Raw genomic sequence first — 17,391 nt, forward strand, 5'->3', positions numbered from 1 at the left:
GGAATTACGAGATTGGGGGGTATGCATATTTTAAACTGACCAACCAATCCTAAATTGGCTATTTTGGTGTACATTCCCACCAAAAGAGAACTTTTGTTTCCCTTTGTCTTTGCTATCTCTGAATACTGTGATGCTTTTTAAATTTTTGTTAATCTTATGAGCATGAAATAGAACATAGGTTAATCCTCATTTCACTGATATCTAGTGCAGTCGAGAATATTTCCAACTCATGATTATTGGTAATAAATAGAGTTTTAAAGTCAGAAGCTGGAATTTGCCACTGTGGAACCTTATGGCTTTCTTATTTCACATTATGGGAATGGTTACTCTTTTAATGTTTGCTATGTCTTCCGCTGACAGTGAATGAGGAAGAGTGTTTCAGTGGTCAGATTTGGAAGTTAACAGAGATCATATGTAATTAGGTGAGGAAGAAACTGTAACATTTTGAGGAGCCCCCTATTTCTTCTACCATGTTTTTCACATGTGTGTAAAAGTCAGAGGGGAGAGCTCTATGGGATAAGACCCTGAAAGTATCATAAAATTTCTAAGCAGACTCAGTAAGGGTCTGAAACCTTTACCATTTCCTCTGCGGTCTTTCACGTGCTGCATAAAAACAGAACTAAAGAAACAGGCAACCGTTTTCAGCCTAATGCTTCCCCCCCGCCATTTTATAAAATAAACAAGGGCAAAACGGCATCAACTAGCCATGTAATTATTCCCACACAGCAGGGTGGGCACATGTGACTGTTGGCGTGGCTTGAACTGTTCCTTTTTCCGCTTGGTACAGAAGCCAGAGTTTGCATACACAAGCAAGTGAAGAGTGTTGATGTGTAAGTTCCCGTGGCCACCTGTCACTCCTATGAGAGTTGGGGCCCCCCGTGACTCTCCTGCTGTGTGCTTCCATGAGAGTGAGCCCTGTGTAACTTTCCTTTTCTCCAGGTACCAGCTGAACCTCTTTGCGAGGATGTGCCTGGACCGCCAGTACCTCGCCATCAACGAAATCTCAGGCCAGCTGGACGTGGATCTCATTCTCCGCTGCATGTCTGATGAGAACCTGCCCTATGACCTGCGGGCGTCCTTCTGCCGTCTCATGCTCCACATGCATGTGGACCGAGACCCACAGGAGCAAGTCACTCCCGTGAAATACGCCCGCCTCTGGTCCGAGATTCCCTCCGAGATCGCCATTGATGAGTGAGCCTGGCTCCTTCACCCTGTTAAGACCTCATTCATGTTGCTTTAAAACTTCTTAGTTATAGTGTTCTATGTAGTGGAAGACAAACCACTTATGGTCAGGTTAATAAGTCTGGTTAAATCAGAGAGGAAAGATAAGTCATTTTTTCTTTAAGCTTAAGATATAATTAAGGGTGGCAAATGTTATTTGTTTCCTCAAGAATGTAAAAGATGGCATGATTGTCCTTTTATATCTCTTTTATTCAACAAATGTTTAAGTGTCTCCCGCATGCCAGGCACAAGGAATCTATCTGGCAACAAACAAGAAAACTGTGTGTACACTAGTGGGGAAAGACAGACAGTAACCAAGATAAAGGACTAAAATGTATACCTCGGTGTGGTGGGTGCTGAGGAGGGAAAAGTAGGGACAGGAGGATGGGAAGCGTTGGGGTGGATGGTGTTAGCTTTGGGGGCTCAGCAAACAGGGAAGGCCTCGCTGGTCAGAACTTGACATTTGATTTCTTTCTCCTTTCCTTTTAGCTATGATAGTAGTGGTACTTCCAAAGATGAAATTAAGGAGAGGTTTGCTCAGACCATGGAATTTGTGGAGGAGTATTTAAGAGATGTGGTGTGTCAGAGGTTCCCTTTCTCTGATAAGGAGAAAAATAAACTTACATTTGAGGTAACTCACAGTGCGGTGATCGTGTGTTTTGTCTGCTTCGTGTTGAGCATTTTTCTATGGGGTAAATAGAAAATAGGTGGTGGTTTTTTTTTTATCATGATACTCTGGTTTTGTAATAAAAAGGAATTCAGCTCAGTTCTGTTGCAGAGTGAAATAGAACGAATACCAGTCACTTGCCTTAAGGCAGTTATGCTCCTGGAAGAAAGACATCTGGTGAACTGAATCCTGTAAAAAGGATAGAACGTTATGTATAATCTGTACATTATATTAAAAGTGACAGGAAAGAAACAGTCTGTGCTCGGGATCTGTCACAGATGAATCATTTGAGGGGCATAAATCCTTCTCACCTTTGAGTTGAGTGTTTCCCTTTGAGATCACTTTGCCTTTTGAGGAATTAGATTTCCAAGGACTGCTGTGTTATCTGGATCCTTGATTTGTATACCTTGGCTTCCCCCGTATTATCTCTGGGAAGCTGCACAGAGCCAATGATGAGGTCAGTCTCTCATTAACCAGTCATCAGAGCAGATCAGTAGCTTTGCAGGGTTTTGTTTCTTATTTTTCTCCTTATGAAACAACATGAAATTTGGTCAGAAACTGCAAGTAAAATACATGCCTTCTCTTACTGTAAAGAAGGTCAGAGTCAGTCATTTATAAAATAGTCAACCTAAAATGCAAGTGAAGGATACTGTTTATTTAATTCCTCCTCTCTCTCTTTTTTAAATACAATAGGTTGTAAACCTAGCTAGGAATCTCATATACTTTGGTTTCTACAACTTCTCTGACCTCCTGCGATTAACCAAAATCCTCCTGGCCATATTGGACTGTGTGCACGTGACCACAATCTTCCCCATCAGCAAGATGGCAAAGGGAGAGGAGAATAAAGGTGAGAATAACATGGAGAAGCTGAGGAGGGAGGTCTCATGGCGCCCATAGGTCGGGACATGCTTGCCCGGCCTCTCCTTCTGCTCTTCTCATACCTACTGTGTGATGACGCGTCCTTTCTTTGTCCTTTTCTTAACTTTTCATTATGAACATTTTCAGATATAAATAAAGGCGGCAAGAATAGTACAGTGGACACCTGTAGACCCACGACTTAGAGTCAGTGATTATTAACACTTTATTGTATTTTTATAGTTATATATATGAGTCTGTACATTTCACTGCAACATTTGAAAGTTGCCCAACGCTTGCCTAATGCTTATGTCTTAAAAATACATGTCATTGTTCTTGATGTGTCATGAGGTCCTCAGATGTTTATATTAGTATATGAGTACGTGAAATCCAGACTGTGTCTGGGTATCCTATTTCCAATTTGTAAATAGGAAAATCTGCCTTTATATGTTTTTTTCCCCTCTGTTTTAGGGTCGTAGCAGACACACACTAGGTACTCGTGTGGATTATCGTTTAGCTGGTCTCTACAGCTAGAATAGACAAAGTACGTTTACTTACGTCCTACTGTCTGTTGGGGGCTGTGCTTGCTCAGTCACTTGCATACATTTTGCCACTTAATCTCTGTCCGTTGGGCTCCGTTATTCTCATTTTATCGTGGAAGAAACTGACCCTCAGAGGTAGCATAATGTATTCAAGATCAAGTGGCTTTCGGTAGCGGCACCAGATGTGTGTCTTGTTAGCTCCTGCATCCCTAGTTCTGTGCACAGCAACAAGCATGTAGTAGGTGGCCAATAAAATTTGGCAGGTGAATTAACATACATAAATGCGCCATACTCTTTCCCCTACTCCTTGAAGCCCTGCATTTCTGATGGTTGTTAACCGTTTCAGGTTCCCAGGCTCTTAGAGTATATTGGAATAGACACATGTTAAGTGATTTGTCCCGAAGAGCCTCTGCCCCTGGCCAGGTGCCCAGAGCGCACACCAGGGATGTCATGACCAAAGTTTGTCCTGGCCCTTCTTAGGTAGTAACGTGATGCGGTCCATCCATGGGGTTGGAGAGCTGATGACCCAGGTGGTGCTCCGGGGAGGAGGCTTCCTGCCCATGACTCCCACGGCCGCCGCCCCTGAGGGCAACGTGAAGCAAGCAGAGCCGGAGAAGGAGGACATCATGGTGATGGACACCAAGTTGAAGATCATTGAAATACTCCAGGTAACCGTGGGCCGGGGCGGGTGCAGGGTGGGCGGGAGTGTGCTTCCCAGGGGACCATCTGCATCCAGTGTCCCTGCTTTTATGGAGCCCTAGGCTTTCTGGGAAGAGAGTGGAGGTAGAGTCTTAGCTCAGCCTCAAGTGCTGTTTCTGAATTGGCCCTCTGCTCCCTGTGCTGTCATCTCCTGTCCCTCCCCAGCATGCCCTGTTCCTCCAACCATGCCACACTTTCTGCAGTTACCTTACGTTTCCCTAGTCATTGGTCTCTGTCTTCACCCACTTAGAATTAACTCACTTACGCTTCTATACATAGCTGAATTCCCTGTTTTTTGTTCATAACTCATTCAAGGTTCCATTAAGTTTGTAACTCCTCCCATAATCCTTCCCTTCCTCCCTCCCTTATTCGTTCATTCATTCATTCAACAGACATTTATAGAGACTGATTCCATGCCGAGTAGTTTTTTTTTTCTTTTCCCTCTAACAGTGTTACTGTGAGAGGGTTATATTTGTCTAAATTTTGAGTACCACATTACAAATTAATTATAATTATACCATTTAAACATCATCTACCATTTCAGTTAACAATGAGAATAAAGCATATTTGTTTCTAATACTTTTTTTTTCATATGCGTTATCTCATTTAGTCTTTTTTTCACACACACACACTGTATTTTATTTTTACAAGAGATAAATAAATTAACACCAAGCATTGTAAGTGGATGATCACAACAAAAGCAACAATGATTGCAATTACCAAACATGAAACACACTCGTACTATGTCATAATATTGACATTCAGTCCAGTAATCCTCCACCGTAACACTACTTTGCAGTGAAAATTGATTTGTATATTTTTTGCCTCTGAGTCCTTGTGGGATTTTTTTTTTTAATTCAAACAAAAAGTCACAAAAACTATAATCATCCTCATCAGTTCACTCAATCCCACGTAATTAGCTTTTTTTTTATCTTGATCTTTTGTTAGCACTTTTATGAGTTCATCAGTTTTCCATTAGAGTTCTGAAAATGCTTGTTCATTCAGTCCAGCAGTATAGTCAGTTACCAGAAGCCTGTACTTGTCAGAGCATGACGAGTACTTTTAAGCACTGAAGATCCTGCAATGAACAGAATCATTCCTGCTTACATTTTGATAGGAGGCAGAGATATATAAAAATGTATATACGAAGGATGTTAAACTATAAAAGAGAGTCAAGATGGTTTGGAGGCCGTTGGGGGTAAAGGCCACGGGTACTGTTTCTGATGGAGTTGTCAGAGAAGGTCTCCCCATTAAGGTTACGTGATCAGAGACCTGAAAGCAGTGAGGGAGCTAGTATGTGGGTATCTAGGAAAACAGTCTCCGGGACTCCAAGAGGGAACAATAAAGGCCAAGACCTGAGGTGGTAGCATACTTGACAAGTCTGGGAACAGGTCAGGTTCAAGAGAGAATGGGAGAAGATGAAGTGGGGAGTCAATACATACAACCTCTTGGGTGGATTTGCTGTAAAGATGAACAGAGAAAAGTGGAAAGGTGGCTGCAGGGTGATTATTGGTACTATTTAAGTTGGGAGATGTCAGCAAGGTTGTATGCTGAATGGGAGTGATCATGCAGAGAGGGAAGACTTACTGATGAAGGGGAGAGAGGATAATTGTAGGAGCAAAGTCCTGGCCTAGGCAAGAGGGGGTGGGAGCCAGTTTACTGGAGAGGCCGTACGTGATCTTCCATGTGAGAACCTCCCAGCCTGCCAACAGTGTGTGTTTCCTCTTCCTGCTCCTTGGTAATTTTTTATTCATCAACGAAACCAGCTGTTCCTTCATGACAAGAATACTGCTATCACCTTTCTCTTTCATCCCGCACTGTCTAATCTCAACCCCGGAACATGGAGTAGAGAACTATAAATGTTTACAGATTTGAGGATTTTTTTTCGATTCTGAAATCACAGTTAACTAATGGTTTGAAAACATCCCTGGGACTCCTCAGAATAATTACTGAAGGCAATAAAGAGTGATTTAAATAAAGAAGAAAACTCCTTAAATTTATGTCTGACCAAAGATAGAGAAGGATTTCAAGGCTTTCTTAGGCCATGGCTTACAGGTCCCAAGTATGTGAATATCGTGCATGTTTGTCAGAATCGATGCGGTGTGAAGCTTGGTTACATCTTGAGGTCTACTCACTGTAGTAATCTGAGAACATTTGGTTGATGGATTCATTCTTTCAGCAAATACTTACTGATCCCTTACCATATGCAAGGCACTTTGCTGGGCTCTGTGAGGAATGCACAGATGATTTGGACACAGGCTATGTCTACAGGGGGTTTATAGTCTAACAGGAAGATAAGGTATGATGAAGCTGTGTGTGCATGGAAATAAAACCGTGAGAAAAGTGTTGTCCCGAGATACGGGTAGGTCATGTGGTCCCAATTAGTAAGGACCAGAGGAGGTAAGATTTTCTTGGAGCCTCTAGGCCTGGACGGGATATGTATAGAAACAAGGGGACGTTCTTGGGTGGATGGAGCAGGTTGAACCAGGGCATCATGACGCATGGGTCCGTAAGCTGTTCTCCTTGGACAGGGACGTGGAGTGTGCTGAAGGGGAGTTATCAGAAATGAGGTTGGAAAGGCGGACTGCGCTATGCTCTAGGGAGCTCTGGGTGCCTGAAGTATTAGGACTTTACTCTGTGGGGAGCCTTTGAACTTTTTGAAGCAGGGAGCTAACCTAAGAATAAGCACCTTTGAGATGTGGATCTGGTAAACTTGTTTCCGTAATGGCCGAGGAGGGAGATAGAGGCTGTGAGTGGGGGTAAACGACGGCGGGAGAGAGATCCGTGGAGAGTGGCAGAGGTAGAACCAGCAGGGCTTAGTCACTGATGAGATGTGTGTATCAAGGAGGGAAGAGTTGATGGTCCTGAGGTTGACTGAGGGTGGGAGAACCCAGGCAGAATGGACACTGTTAGTTTGGTACAATACTGAGTTTGAGACTCTGGGAAAGCACCAAAGGGGATGTCCAGCAGTCAGTAGGAAACGTGGACCGAGAGCTTGGAAGATAAGCCAAGGATCTGTTTCAGTCCAGGAGAGGTGACAGCCCTGGCACTGGGTAAGGTCGCCAGGAGGGCCAGGCAGAGATAAGGAGAGCACGGAAGGGAGCATGTCGGTAAGGCCCTTAAACAGTGCCAGATGCTTGATCTTTCATTTTGGCTCCAGCCACAAACATGGAAAAAGTGACTTTCTGTTGGAGTGAACTGGGAGGGAATACAGGGAGTGAAAGAAGAGGGAGCCCAAGGGATTGTATCTACATCAAAGAAAACAATCAGTAATAGAAAATAAGAACCAAACTAATTTTCAGTACTGAAAACACATTTTTCTCTGTCAGTTCTTTTAAAAGCAGCCAACTTCACCCTTCTTAAGGCCCAGAGTTGGCATTCAGTACTTGAACTAAAGCAATGTTTTATAGAGGATGGAGTGGAGAGTGAGTGATTTATTGTCCTGAGCATTAAATTAATTGCCGGGACGCTGGAGTTTACACTAGAAGCTAAGGTGCTGTGGGCAAACTTGATGTAGTCCTAGAAGTCTGTTAAAGTGACTGTTTGAAATCTAAGCCAAATGTCTGGCTCACGTAGCGTTTAAGGTAATTGATGCAGCAGACGCCAGGCCCAGCCAGAGCGCGGTGGCTTGGCAGAATGTTCCAGGTGGTCTGCTAATGTAACCAGTCTGTTTCCATTTCCACTTGAATCTTTAGTTTATTTTGAATGTGAGGCTGGATTATAGGATCTCCTGCCTCCTGTGTATATTTAAGCGGGAGTTTGATGAAAGCAATTCCCAGACTTCGGAAACATCCTCCGGAACCAGCAGCCAAGAGGGACCAAGTAATGTACCAGGTTAGTGATGCCGGAATGGGTTTCCGCCATAAAATGGGGCCTGGGTCTAATGAAAACTGCAAGTCCAAAGAGTATGTTCTAGAACAAGGGTAATATGTGAACGTTTTTGAAGATGACTGCATTTTAGAATGAGACCCTGGGAGTTACCCTTTTGGGGCAGGGGGATAATTGAAAGGGCCCAGATCGCTTCTGGGACAGATCTTACTTCCTTCCGTCTTGGAGTGTCTTAGTCATAAGACAGCTGAGGGTTCTAGTGTTATGGTGAAATACCAGAAAACAAAAGCAAAACTCTCCCAAGAAAATTTACTGTCCACTACCAACTTTTACTCATGGTGGATGCTTTTTCCTGCCCGGGAAATAGTGGTGATGGATAAGGAGAAGGGTAGTGGTAGGAATAACCCCACCTATCAAGGCCTGAGGGGCAGGGGCGAGCCTGTTTTGGGGGGAGTTCACGAGCGGCACGTTTCCACCCCTTCCTGCACCTGAAGTTCTGTTCTCTGGCTTTTCAGGTGCTCTTGATTTTGAACACATTGAAGAGCAAGCCGAAGGCATCTTTGGAGGAAGGAAAGTATATTTTCAGTTTCTGTTTTGTAGGTGGTTCTAAGATGGGGGAGGCCTCTCTTTTCTAGCTCTCAAAGGCTTCTCCTTTACTGTTCTAGGAAACGTTTAGTCTCTGGGTTTAGGCTGTTTGACTGCTCTCTTTATAACTCTCAGTACTCAGTCAGAGTGATCTTAGTTGGGTTCATGTGTGTGTGTGTTTCCTGCTTACAACAGAAAGAATTGACGGAGGTTTCCCAAAGCACACACATTACAAAACTTTTTTAAATGGTGAGGAAATAAAGTTGAAAGAAAGGGGGCGCTCGAAACAGAGTGAGTGTAGCAAGGTCATTGCTGCTAATGGGCTGCAGTCACCCCCGAGCCCTTTAGAAGCCAAGCAATGATGAAAAGGATACAGACACCTATACTGTTCTTTCATTGTCCCTAACATGAGATTAAGGTATGAACCCCTTTCTAAAAGATGAGATTGCTCAGTGTTGACTCAAAACATTGTTACGAGACTCAAATACCTGTAAGCCTCAAACACCGGCAAACTTGGTATAAACACCCTCTATGCATAACTCTTAGAATATGCACACTTGGTTGAGTTACCTATTGCTCAGTAGTTGCAGTGCACGGGCTTAGTTGCTCCGCGGCATGTGGGATCTTCCCGGTCCAAGGATCGAACCCATGTCCCCTGCGTTGGCAGGCGGATTCTTAACCACTGCACCACCAGGGAAGTCCCCAGTTGGGACAGCTTAACTGCCCCCTCACCTCAGAATATATTTGAAGAGCAAATAAGGTTGTGTGTTGTTAAATGAGGCAATGAAAAGCCGGGTCGGCTGAGGGGGGATACAGAGTTAGGAATCTCACTAGGTGAGGTGTGTCTGGGCCCAAGGGCATGGGAGAGGGCGTCTTGGCTCATTTGGCCTTTCCCCTCAGTGAGGAGAACACGCCACTGGACCTGGACGACCACGGCGGCAGAACCTTCCTCCGGGTCCTGCTGCATTTGACGATGCACGACTACCCACCCCTGGTGTCAGGGGCCCTGCAGCTCCTCTTTCGGCACTTCAGTCAGAGGCAGGAGGTCCTGCAGGCCTTCAAACAGGTAGGTCGGGTTGCTGTGTGTGTGTGTGTGTGTGTGTGTGTGTGTGTGTGTTGTTGGCATTGTGTCTGAGAGTCTGTTGTGAGTCACTATTGAATTGCATTCGTTCAGGTTCAACTGCTTGTTACCAGCCAAGATGTCGACAACTACAAACAGATCAAACAAGACTTGGACCAACTGCGATCCATCGTGGAGAAGTCAGAGCTTTGGGTGTACAAAGGGCAGGGCCCCGACGAGGCCATGGACGGTGCATCTGGTGAAAATGAACATAAGAAAACGGAGGTGGGTGACACACAAGTTACGCTGCAGGAGGAGATGGATGGGGTCCTCAGAACAAGTAAACGTCCTCCTCTGGTTTTAGATAAAAATGCAGATTATAGGATGGGCTTGATTCTCAAGAGGTCTGCTTGTTAACAGGGTGACAGCCATTCTTCCAGGAAGTGAGCTACAAATACAAGTTCAGCGTCATCTCTCGTGCCACCGTGGCCCATGTAGAACAGACTTTGAGTGAACTAGCTCAGGTGTCCCTTGCAGACGCACTTGGGAAAGAACCTGTTCTCCAGCCATGCCTGGACCGTCATCTTCTCCCCCATCAGTGCAATAATGTGCATCCTCTCCCATCAGAGGGGAGCTGAGTTGTGAGCAAGTGAATGACAGGCACAAACCCCACATGATGGCTAGAAAACGCTGCAAAACTCCTGTTCTTTCCTAAATTGTGATGCTAATGCTAACAAACAGACAGGAACCTAAGAGTTGTACAAACCGCACTCATGTTCATCTTGGTTCCTAGGAGGGGAACAACAAGTCCCAGAAGCATGAGAGCACCAGTAGCTACAACTACAGGGTGGTCAAAGAGGTAAGTGCTCCCTTGTGAGCTTTTCCCTTCATGGAAAGTGGAACAGGGAGAAAGTAAACCTCTGAGGTGAAGTGCATGGGTTTTAGTGTCAGGTCTTGGTTCAGATCCAGCTCTGCCACTTATTATTTGTGTGTCTTCAGTCTCCTCACCTTGTAGAGGTGCCTCCAGCACCTATACTTCTGAAGGTTTACAGTTGAAGGAAGAGTTAAGTGGTGAAATTGTCAAGGACTTGCCTCAGCGGCTGGCACGTAGTGCCCACCAATGAGGACCATGTCTCTTTAGGAATCTTTGCACAGGCTAGTTCAAAGTTGGGAGGGTGGCGCTTGGTGTTTTTTACCCTAGAGCAAATTCTTCCCAAGTCCTTGGCAGTGATGCTGAGTCATATCATCTTAGGAGATCTGAAACCATCCCACTTGCTGATGGAGCCGTAATCCATTGGTTATTCTGGAAGACTTGTTCTTAGCCATATGTGGATTTGGTTTAATACAATCAATAGGGATACTACAAGTTAGAGGAGTTTCCCTCGTTTTATGTTCTTAATATATTGTGATCCTTTTGCCTTCCTGTCCATACCGCCCCCTGCAATCTTTTTTCCAACTACACTTCCTAGTTTTCTGAGATTCATTTCTTTTTTCTTAACAAAATTTTTTTCCAACTTTGAGGTATAATTGACAAAATTATAACATACTTGACAAAGTGATGATTTGATATACATATGCACTGTGAAATGATTACCCCAGTCAAGTTAATTAAACATCCATCAGTCACATAGTTAGGTTTTTGGGGGGAGCCAGTGGGGGGAGGTAAGAATGCTTAAGATCTACTCCCTTAGCAAATTCCAAGTATACAGTGAGGTATCATGAACTGTAGTCAGTAGGCTATAGGTTAGGTCCTCGGAACTGAGATGGGGGTCGGAGGAGAAACTTTGATTCTTTCTTTGTACCAGATTTTGATTCGACTCAGCAAACTCTGTGTCCAAGAGGGCGCCTCTGTGAGGAAGAGCAGGAAGCAACAGCAACGCCTGCTCCGGAACATGGGCGCCCATGCCGTGGTGCTGGAGCTGCTGCAGATCCCCTACGAGAAGGTGGGCATCCACATCCACGGCTGCCGCCCCATGGGGGGCGGGTTCCTGGGTTTCCCCAAACCCTTCGCACTTGGGAGCGGTCGGTGAAGAAATGAAGCTGATGTGACGATTGTCACTCTAAAGCCGTCTTCGGTAATTTATATTGAAACAAACAGAGCATCCTAACAAGGAAGCAAAACCACCCGTAACCTCCCTCCACTTGGAAGATTCTATAAAGAAGGAGCAGTCTGTGTATTCTCTCCTTACTCCCGTACCATGCTGGATGGGGGCAGCTTGGTCTGAACACAAAGTCCTGATGACAGAGCTGTCTGTGCACATGGGCTTGTGCTGTACAGTTTCGTCTGCAGTGTTACTCAGGCATGTAAGCGCTACAAGTTACTAAATGCATGTGGGGACGTGGGACTCGCCCACTCAAGGTCCTCACTCATATGCTGGCAGCTGGTTGAGCTGGATCTATCAGATACTGCTTGGCTCTAAGTCTTCTGGTCTGTTGCTAGCCGTTACCCTGCGTCTCCCATTTTTCATGTTAGCGTTTGGCATTACTAGTGATGGGATTGAGGGAAGGAGGATAACATTTGCATCCGTGTGGCCTGACAGGGCACTTTCAGAAGCATTCATTCAAGCTTCTAAAACCCACTATGGTGATCTTGGTGTTGCCACGTGATAGATGAAGAGACTGAGGCTTGGGGAAGTTAAGAGTCCAAAGGCATAGACGCCGGTCTCTTGAGTTGCCAGTGGCTCCCAGAGACTCGCTGGTGAAGAGTCGCCTGAAGAAGGTTCACTGCCTAGTGCTTGCAGGGTGCCAGGCACTGTGCTGAGGCCTTTACGTCATTTGCTCATTTAACCCTCAGGACACCCAGATGAGATAGGTGGTACTATTAGAAGCCCCATTTTAGATGAGAAAACGGAGGCCAGAGAGGTTTAGTAACTTGCCTGGAAGGCCCAGCTGCACCTCGTGGAGTCAGCCCCGCTCACCTGTGGAGCCCGGGCCTTGGACCTCTGTGCCTTCCACCTTACCTGTACCTCGCCTTTGTAGGTAACACACCTTTACCTACTGCCCTGCGCTTTAGGAAGTTCCCTGCCAAGGCTTCCTCCTCAGTCATGGTGCCTGTGTGAATCAGATGCGTCAGGCCTTAAACCAGCCGCCAGTAAAGCGCAAGTTCAATCCCTCCAGTAGGTCAGATACTTAACTACGGTGGAATTAATGTAGACAGGTGTGGGTGTCATCCGAATGTGGCTGACATTTGGACTAGAAAGAGCAGGTGGATTTCCCTCCCTCTGTGTAAAGAATGTGAGGAGGGAGTTTGCCGGCCTCGGCTTTGCCTCATAATAACGTTTCCCTAATGAGAGACGTTCATTTACAGAGCAGTGTTGAATCGATCTATAGGAACCAGATTCGGTTGGAATTGGTGGCTCAAAGGCAGAAGATTGTGTGTGTGTGTGTGTGTGTGTGTGTGTGTGTGTAATTTGTCTGGTTTTTGGATGGGTACAGTCATCCTAGTGTGTGAGAACAGTGGACGGATTCCTACCAACAGCTAACCTCTTGTTATGTCTTTATGAGCTTGCTTGCTTGCCCTGTAGAAGTCTGCTTCGAAGGCCAGAAGCTTTTCAGTCAGCTTGTGCACCAGCAGATTCCTTTCTTAGCTGAAGAAGAGGAAGAATGCAGAGTGGTTCAAGGTTGCTGCGGTGTCTGTCTGTCCAAAACCCTCTTGTTTCTTAGAGCTAGAAGCTTTGCCCCTCTCTCTGTAAATGGGAGACAAATGTAATACCCGTTCTGTTGTTCTGAGACTTGCTAACAGTGTCCTTTTAAATCTCCTGCTTTGTTCGATTGTCTCACTGACAGCTCGGATTCCTTTCGTCAGCGTTCTCGGCAGACGTCTTCTGTTTGCTCACAGGGCTGTTGTCTAGACCAGGGTGGGCAAACTGCAGACATGGATCACTTCCAGCCCACCACCTGTTTTTATACAGCATATGAGATAAGGCTGGTTGCTACGTTTTTGAATAGTTCAATTTTCAGGGGTTATATAAGTTCGTGCGTAATGTCTTCCGTTTTGCTTTTTGACCCATAAAGCCTTAAAGTACGTATCTGGACCGCTAAGAAAAAAATTTGCTGACACTCATTCTAGACCAGTACCAATAGCTAACGTTTACTGAGTCATTACTGTCTAAGCCCTTGACATGAATTTTCTCATTTAATCGTCGTAACCACAGTAGGAAGTGTGTGTGTGTTATTAGCTCCATTTTACAGATGAGGAAACTGAAAGGTTAAGTCACCTGCCCAAGGTCACACAGCTTGGAAGTTGTAGACCTGGCATAAGGGCCAGGCAGCCTGGTTTCGGGGCCTGCATTCCCAACTGCTACACTTTCCGGCCCTTGAAATGTGGCGAAGTATGTGCGATGACTTAGGAAGATGACGCGGGCTCTATGAATCTGAGGGATGATTTCCATTTGGGGCCTTTTTACTGTTGTAAATGGTGGCTTGTTTAGAACTGGGCAGAGTGGCAAGAGGTTTTACATAATTGTCTTGTCATAGGCATCCAACTCTTTACAAATACTGAGTGTGTTTTTTTTAATTGAAGCATAGTTGATTGACAATATTATATTAGTTTCAGGGGTACCGCAAAGGGATTTATTACCTTTATAGATTTTGCTCCATTAAAAGTTATTATACGATAATGGCTGTACTTCCCTGTGCTGTACAATATATCCTTGTTGCTTATCGAGTGTGTGTTTTTGATATGTGAAATGAGAAAATCGTAATCAACCATGTGAAATGCCTGGGACACACATTATCCTGATTTTTATAGGTAGGAAAACTAAGTCTTAGGTTAAATAATGTGCCTGAAGTGACAGGGAAAGGAGTTAAGACAGATACCTGTGCCCTAACTTAGAATCTAAAGAGATTTCCACTGTGCCATGTTAGCTACTGCCAAAAGTTAGTGTGTCCACAGGTTAAGGCAACTTAAAAATGTGTGCCCGAGAGTTGGGGAGGTGTGGGTTTATGGCCATTGAGGAAGTTGGCTCCCATCTGCTGTCCGTCCGTATTTTCAGAAGTAGGGGGTTCAGAGATGTCAGCTGTTGCTAGACAGTGGAATTCCAGACACTTCCTCTTAGCTTTCACTCTCTATTGCCCTTTTCCCCAATAAAATCATTTCATTTCTGCCCAAAGCTAGTGGGAGAGAATTCACTTTTCTCCATGAAGTATAAACAACTTGTTGGCTTCTTTGCAGGGTCAGCAGTGCAGTCCCCCAATGTTTTCACACAGCCCGCCCCCAGCAAACACCCCCAGAGCCCCACATTAGTCGAAGGGGATGGAGGTGTCATCCAAGCTGGCCTCCTGGCCTAGAGATCAGTGCTTTCTCCTGTCGACCTTCTCTAGTCAAAGGCATAGCCCTGTTTTCAACCTGTTTTTTGTCTCTCTCCCTCCACACAGGCCGAAGACACCAAGATGCAGGAGATAATGAGGCTGGCTCACGAGTTTCTGCAGAATTTCTGTGCTGGCAACCAGCAGAATCAGGCTTTGCTCCACAAACATATAAACCTGTTTCTCAACCCAGGGGTAAGACTGGAGGCCTGTCTGGAAATCTGTGTGGGGAGGCGGGTGGGGAAGCAGGAAGCGAGAAGAACACCTTGTTCTTTTGCTGTTGTGGCCGCTGGGACTTGTCATGAGGCAACATTCATTCCAACGGGGAACATTTTGATCAACACTCAGGAGGATGTAAATACTCCCCATCCTTTTGGGAGAAAAGGTAGAAGGAGGGGGGAAGAGGTAGTAGATGCAAAGGTAAGATGAATTGATATTTTTTCTTAATAACAGTCCTCATTACATCAAACTCCAGCCATAGCAAAGTGCTAATTCTCACAGTGCAGGCACAACCTCCTAAGGTCATGCATCAGGTTTTCTGTGTTTATACAAAACATCATCTATCCATGTAAAACATAATTATGTTACATTTTAAATATGTTTTTAAAAATATATTAAATGTGTAATATGCTTTTTTTAAAAGAAGATGGTGGTACACTCCACCCATTGTTTTGCGTTTTGCTTTTTTCACTTAACACATCTTGGCTGTCTTTGCAAGTGAAAAATATATAAACTTTGCTCATTCATTTTCATGGCTAAATGGCATTCTGTAGAATGGCTGTAAATTTTTTTAGACCATTCCTGTATTAATGGACAATTAGGCAGTGTCTGATTTTGGCTTGTGAACAGTACTGCAAAGAACATCTTTGTACATGAACACACCCTCACGTACACACACAGAAACACACAGAAACACTCACTCATCTGTACTGCTGGAGCTTTCCAGGAGGAGGACTACTGCGTTGTAGGGTAATGTTCCCTCTTTGTCATGTTAAGAAAAAGAAAAGGCAAAAAATGAAAAGGTTAAAGCCCCCTGCCTCATACTAGTCATAAAACCCAATAACTCAGTAAGTCTGGGTAAAAAGTAGAAAATTAAGCTTCTAGAAGAGAACATGAAAATACCTTCATGACCTTGTGGAAAGGGAAGTTTTTTCACACAGTATGCCAAGAGCACTAGTCATTAAGGAAAATATCAATAAATTGGACTTCTTTAAAATTAAGAACTTCTATTCATCAAATGACACCATTAAGTTAGCAAAGACAAGCCAAAGAGTGGGAGAAGACACAGCGTGCGAGTCCAGCAACGAGTTCATACCCAGAATAGGTATCAAACTCAGGAGAGTCCATAAGGAAATTCACAGCCCACTTTTTTAAATGGACAAAAAATTTAACAGTGGGACACTCCACAGTAGAGGTTATCCAGATGGCCAATAAATATGACAAGGCCCTCAACATGGTTAGTCATCAGAGAAATGTAAATCAAGCAAGATGCGTGCAACAAAATGTGACTAAAATGAAAAGACTGACATTACTAAGTGTTGACAAGGACACAGAGTAGCTGTGATGTAGAATGTAAATAGGTAACATCTTTCAAAGCTGTTTGGAAGTATCTTCCGAAGCCAAACATATTTAAACTCTGCAACCCAGCAGTTCGACTCTTGGGTATAAAGCCAACAGAGACGCATACACTGTGTTTATCAGAAGACATTGAAAAGAATGTTCAGAGCGGCACTGTTCACTGTTCATTATTCGTTCACTATATGAATACTGTTCATCGTATTTGTCGTAAGAATTGTGTAACTGCTTACTCCTAAAATTAGGTACTCCCACAGATGCCCATCAACAATAGAACAGATCAATACATTGTGGTATAGTCATGCAATGGAATGTACATAGCGGTGACAAGAAACAAACTAGTAATACATGCAACAACATGGATGACAACATGCAAAAGTAACGTTGAACAAAAGAAGCCAGGTAGAAGAGGATGCATGAGGTTCAAGAACAGGCAAAACAAATCTATGGTTGTGCAAGTCAAAATAGTGGTAAAAGTGGGGGGTGGGCCATAAAGGCAGCCTGTTTTATTTCTTGATCTGGCTGCTGATGGTCCCTCTGGAATTCATTCAGCAGAAAACTAATGATTAGTTTAGTGCCCTATGTGTTTATTGAAAAAGTTGAGTAAAAAGGAAGACGGTACAGAAGCGAGCACAGAGAAAGATGCTTTCGCGGGGTTAAATGCCCCCCTCTCTGTGTTTGTCATGGACTCTTCTTTTTCTCACTTGGTCCACTGCTCTGGCCTTCCTCTGACCATGTGCCTGTGCCCCCGCCCTCACTCTTGTGCCAGATCCTGGAGGCGGTCACGATGCAGCACATCTTCATGAACAATTTCCAGCTGTGTAGTGAGATCAACGAGAGAGTCGTCCAGCACTTTGTTCACTGCATCGAGACTCACGGTCGAAACGTCCAGTACATCAAGTTCTTGCAGACGATCGTCAAGGCCGAAGGGAAATTCATCAAAAAGTGCCAGGACATGGTCATGGCTGAGGTGACAACTGTGGATTTCTATATATCTTCCTCTGGTGTTCTGTAGGAGCTTAAAAATGATTTAATTTTATCAGTATGAACTG

At 44.5% G+C, this 17,391-nt stretch overlaps 1 protein-coding gene across 8 annotated transcripts in view; it reads left to right on the plus strand.

Moving 5' to 3' along the window:
- ITPR1 (inositol 1,4,5-trisphosphate receptor type 1) overlaps positions 1 to 17,391 on the plus strand; it is a 319,623-nt gene that overhangs the window by 159,646 nt on the left and 142,586 nt on the right. For all 8 annotated transcript variants that reach the window (XM_067755266.1, XM_067755267.1, XM_067755270.1 and 5 more), the window contains 12 exons: positions 940 to 1,191; positions 1,711 to 1,852; positions 2,582 to 2,735; positions 3,766 to 3,953; positions 7,680 to 7,818; positions 8,328 to 8,386; positions 9,302 to 9,463; positions 9,572 to 9,742; positions 10,251 to 10,316; positions 11,263 to 11,400; positions 14,834 to 14,959; positions 17,109 to 17,309. In XM_067755266.1, coding sequence (XP_067611367.1) covers positions 940 to 1,191; positions 1,711 to 1,852; positions 2,582 to 2,735; positions 3,766 to 3,953; positions 7,680 to 7,818; positions 8,328 to 8,386; positions 9,302 to 9,463; positions 9,572 to 9,742; positions 10,251 to 10,316; positions 11,263 to 11,400; positions 14,834 to 14,959; positions 17,109 to 17,309 — 1,798 coding nt within the window. The remainder of the gene's footprint in view (positions 1 to 939; positions 1,192 to 1,710; positions 1,853 to 2,581; positions 2,736 to 3,765; positions 3,954 to 7,679; positions 7,819 to 8,327; positions 8,387 to 9,301; positions 9,464 to 9,571; positions 9,743 to 10,250; positions 10,317 to 11,262; positions 11,401 to 14,833; positions 14,960 to 17,108; positions 17,310 to 17,391) is intronic.

The sequence above is a fragment of the Pseudorca crassidens genome, chromosome 10, assembly GCF_039906515.1.
Source record: "Pseudorca crassidens isolate mPseCra1 chromosome 10, mPseCra1.hap1, whole genome shotgun sequence".
Taxonomy (NCBI): Eukaryota; Metazoa; Chordata; class Mammalia; order Artiodactyla; family Delphinidae; genus Pseudorca; species Pseudorca crassidens.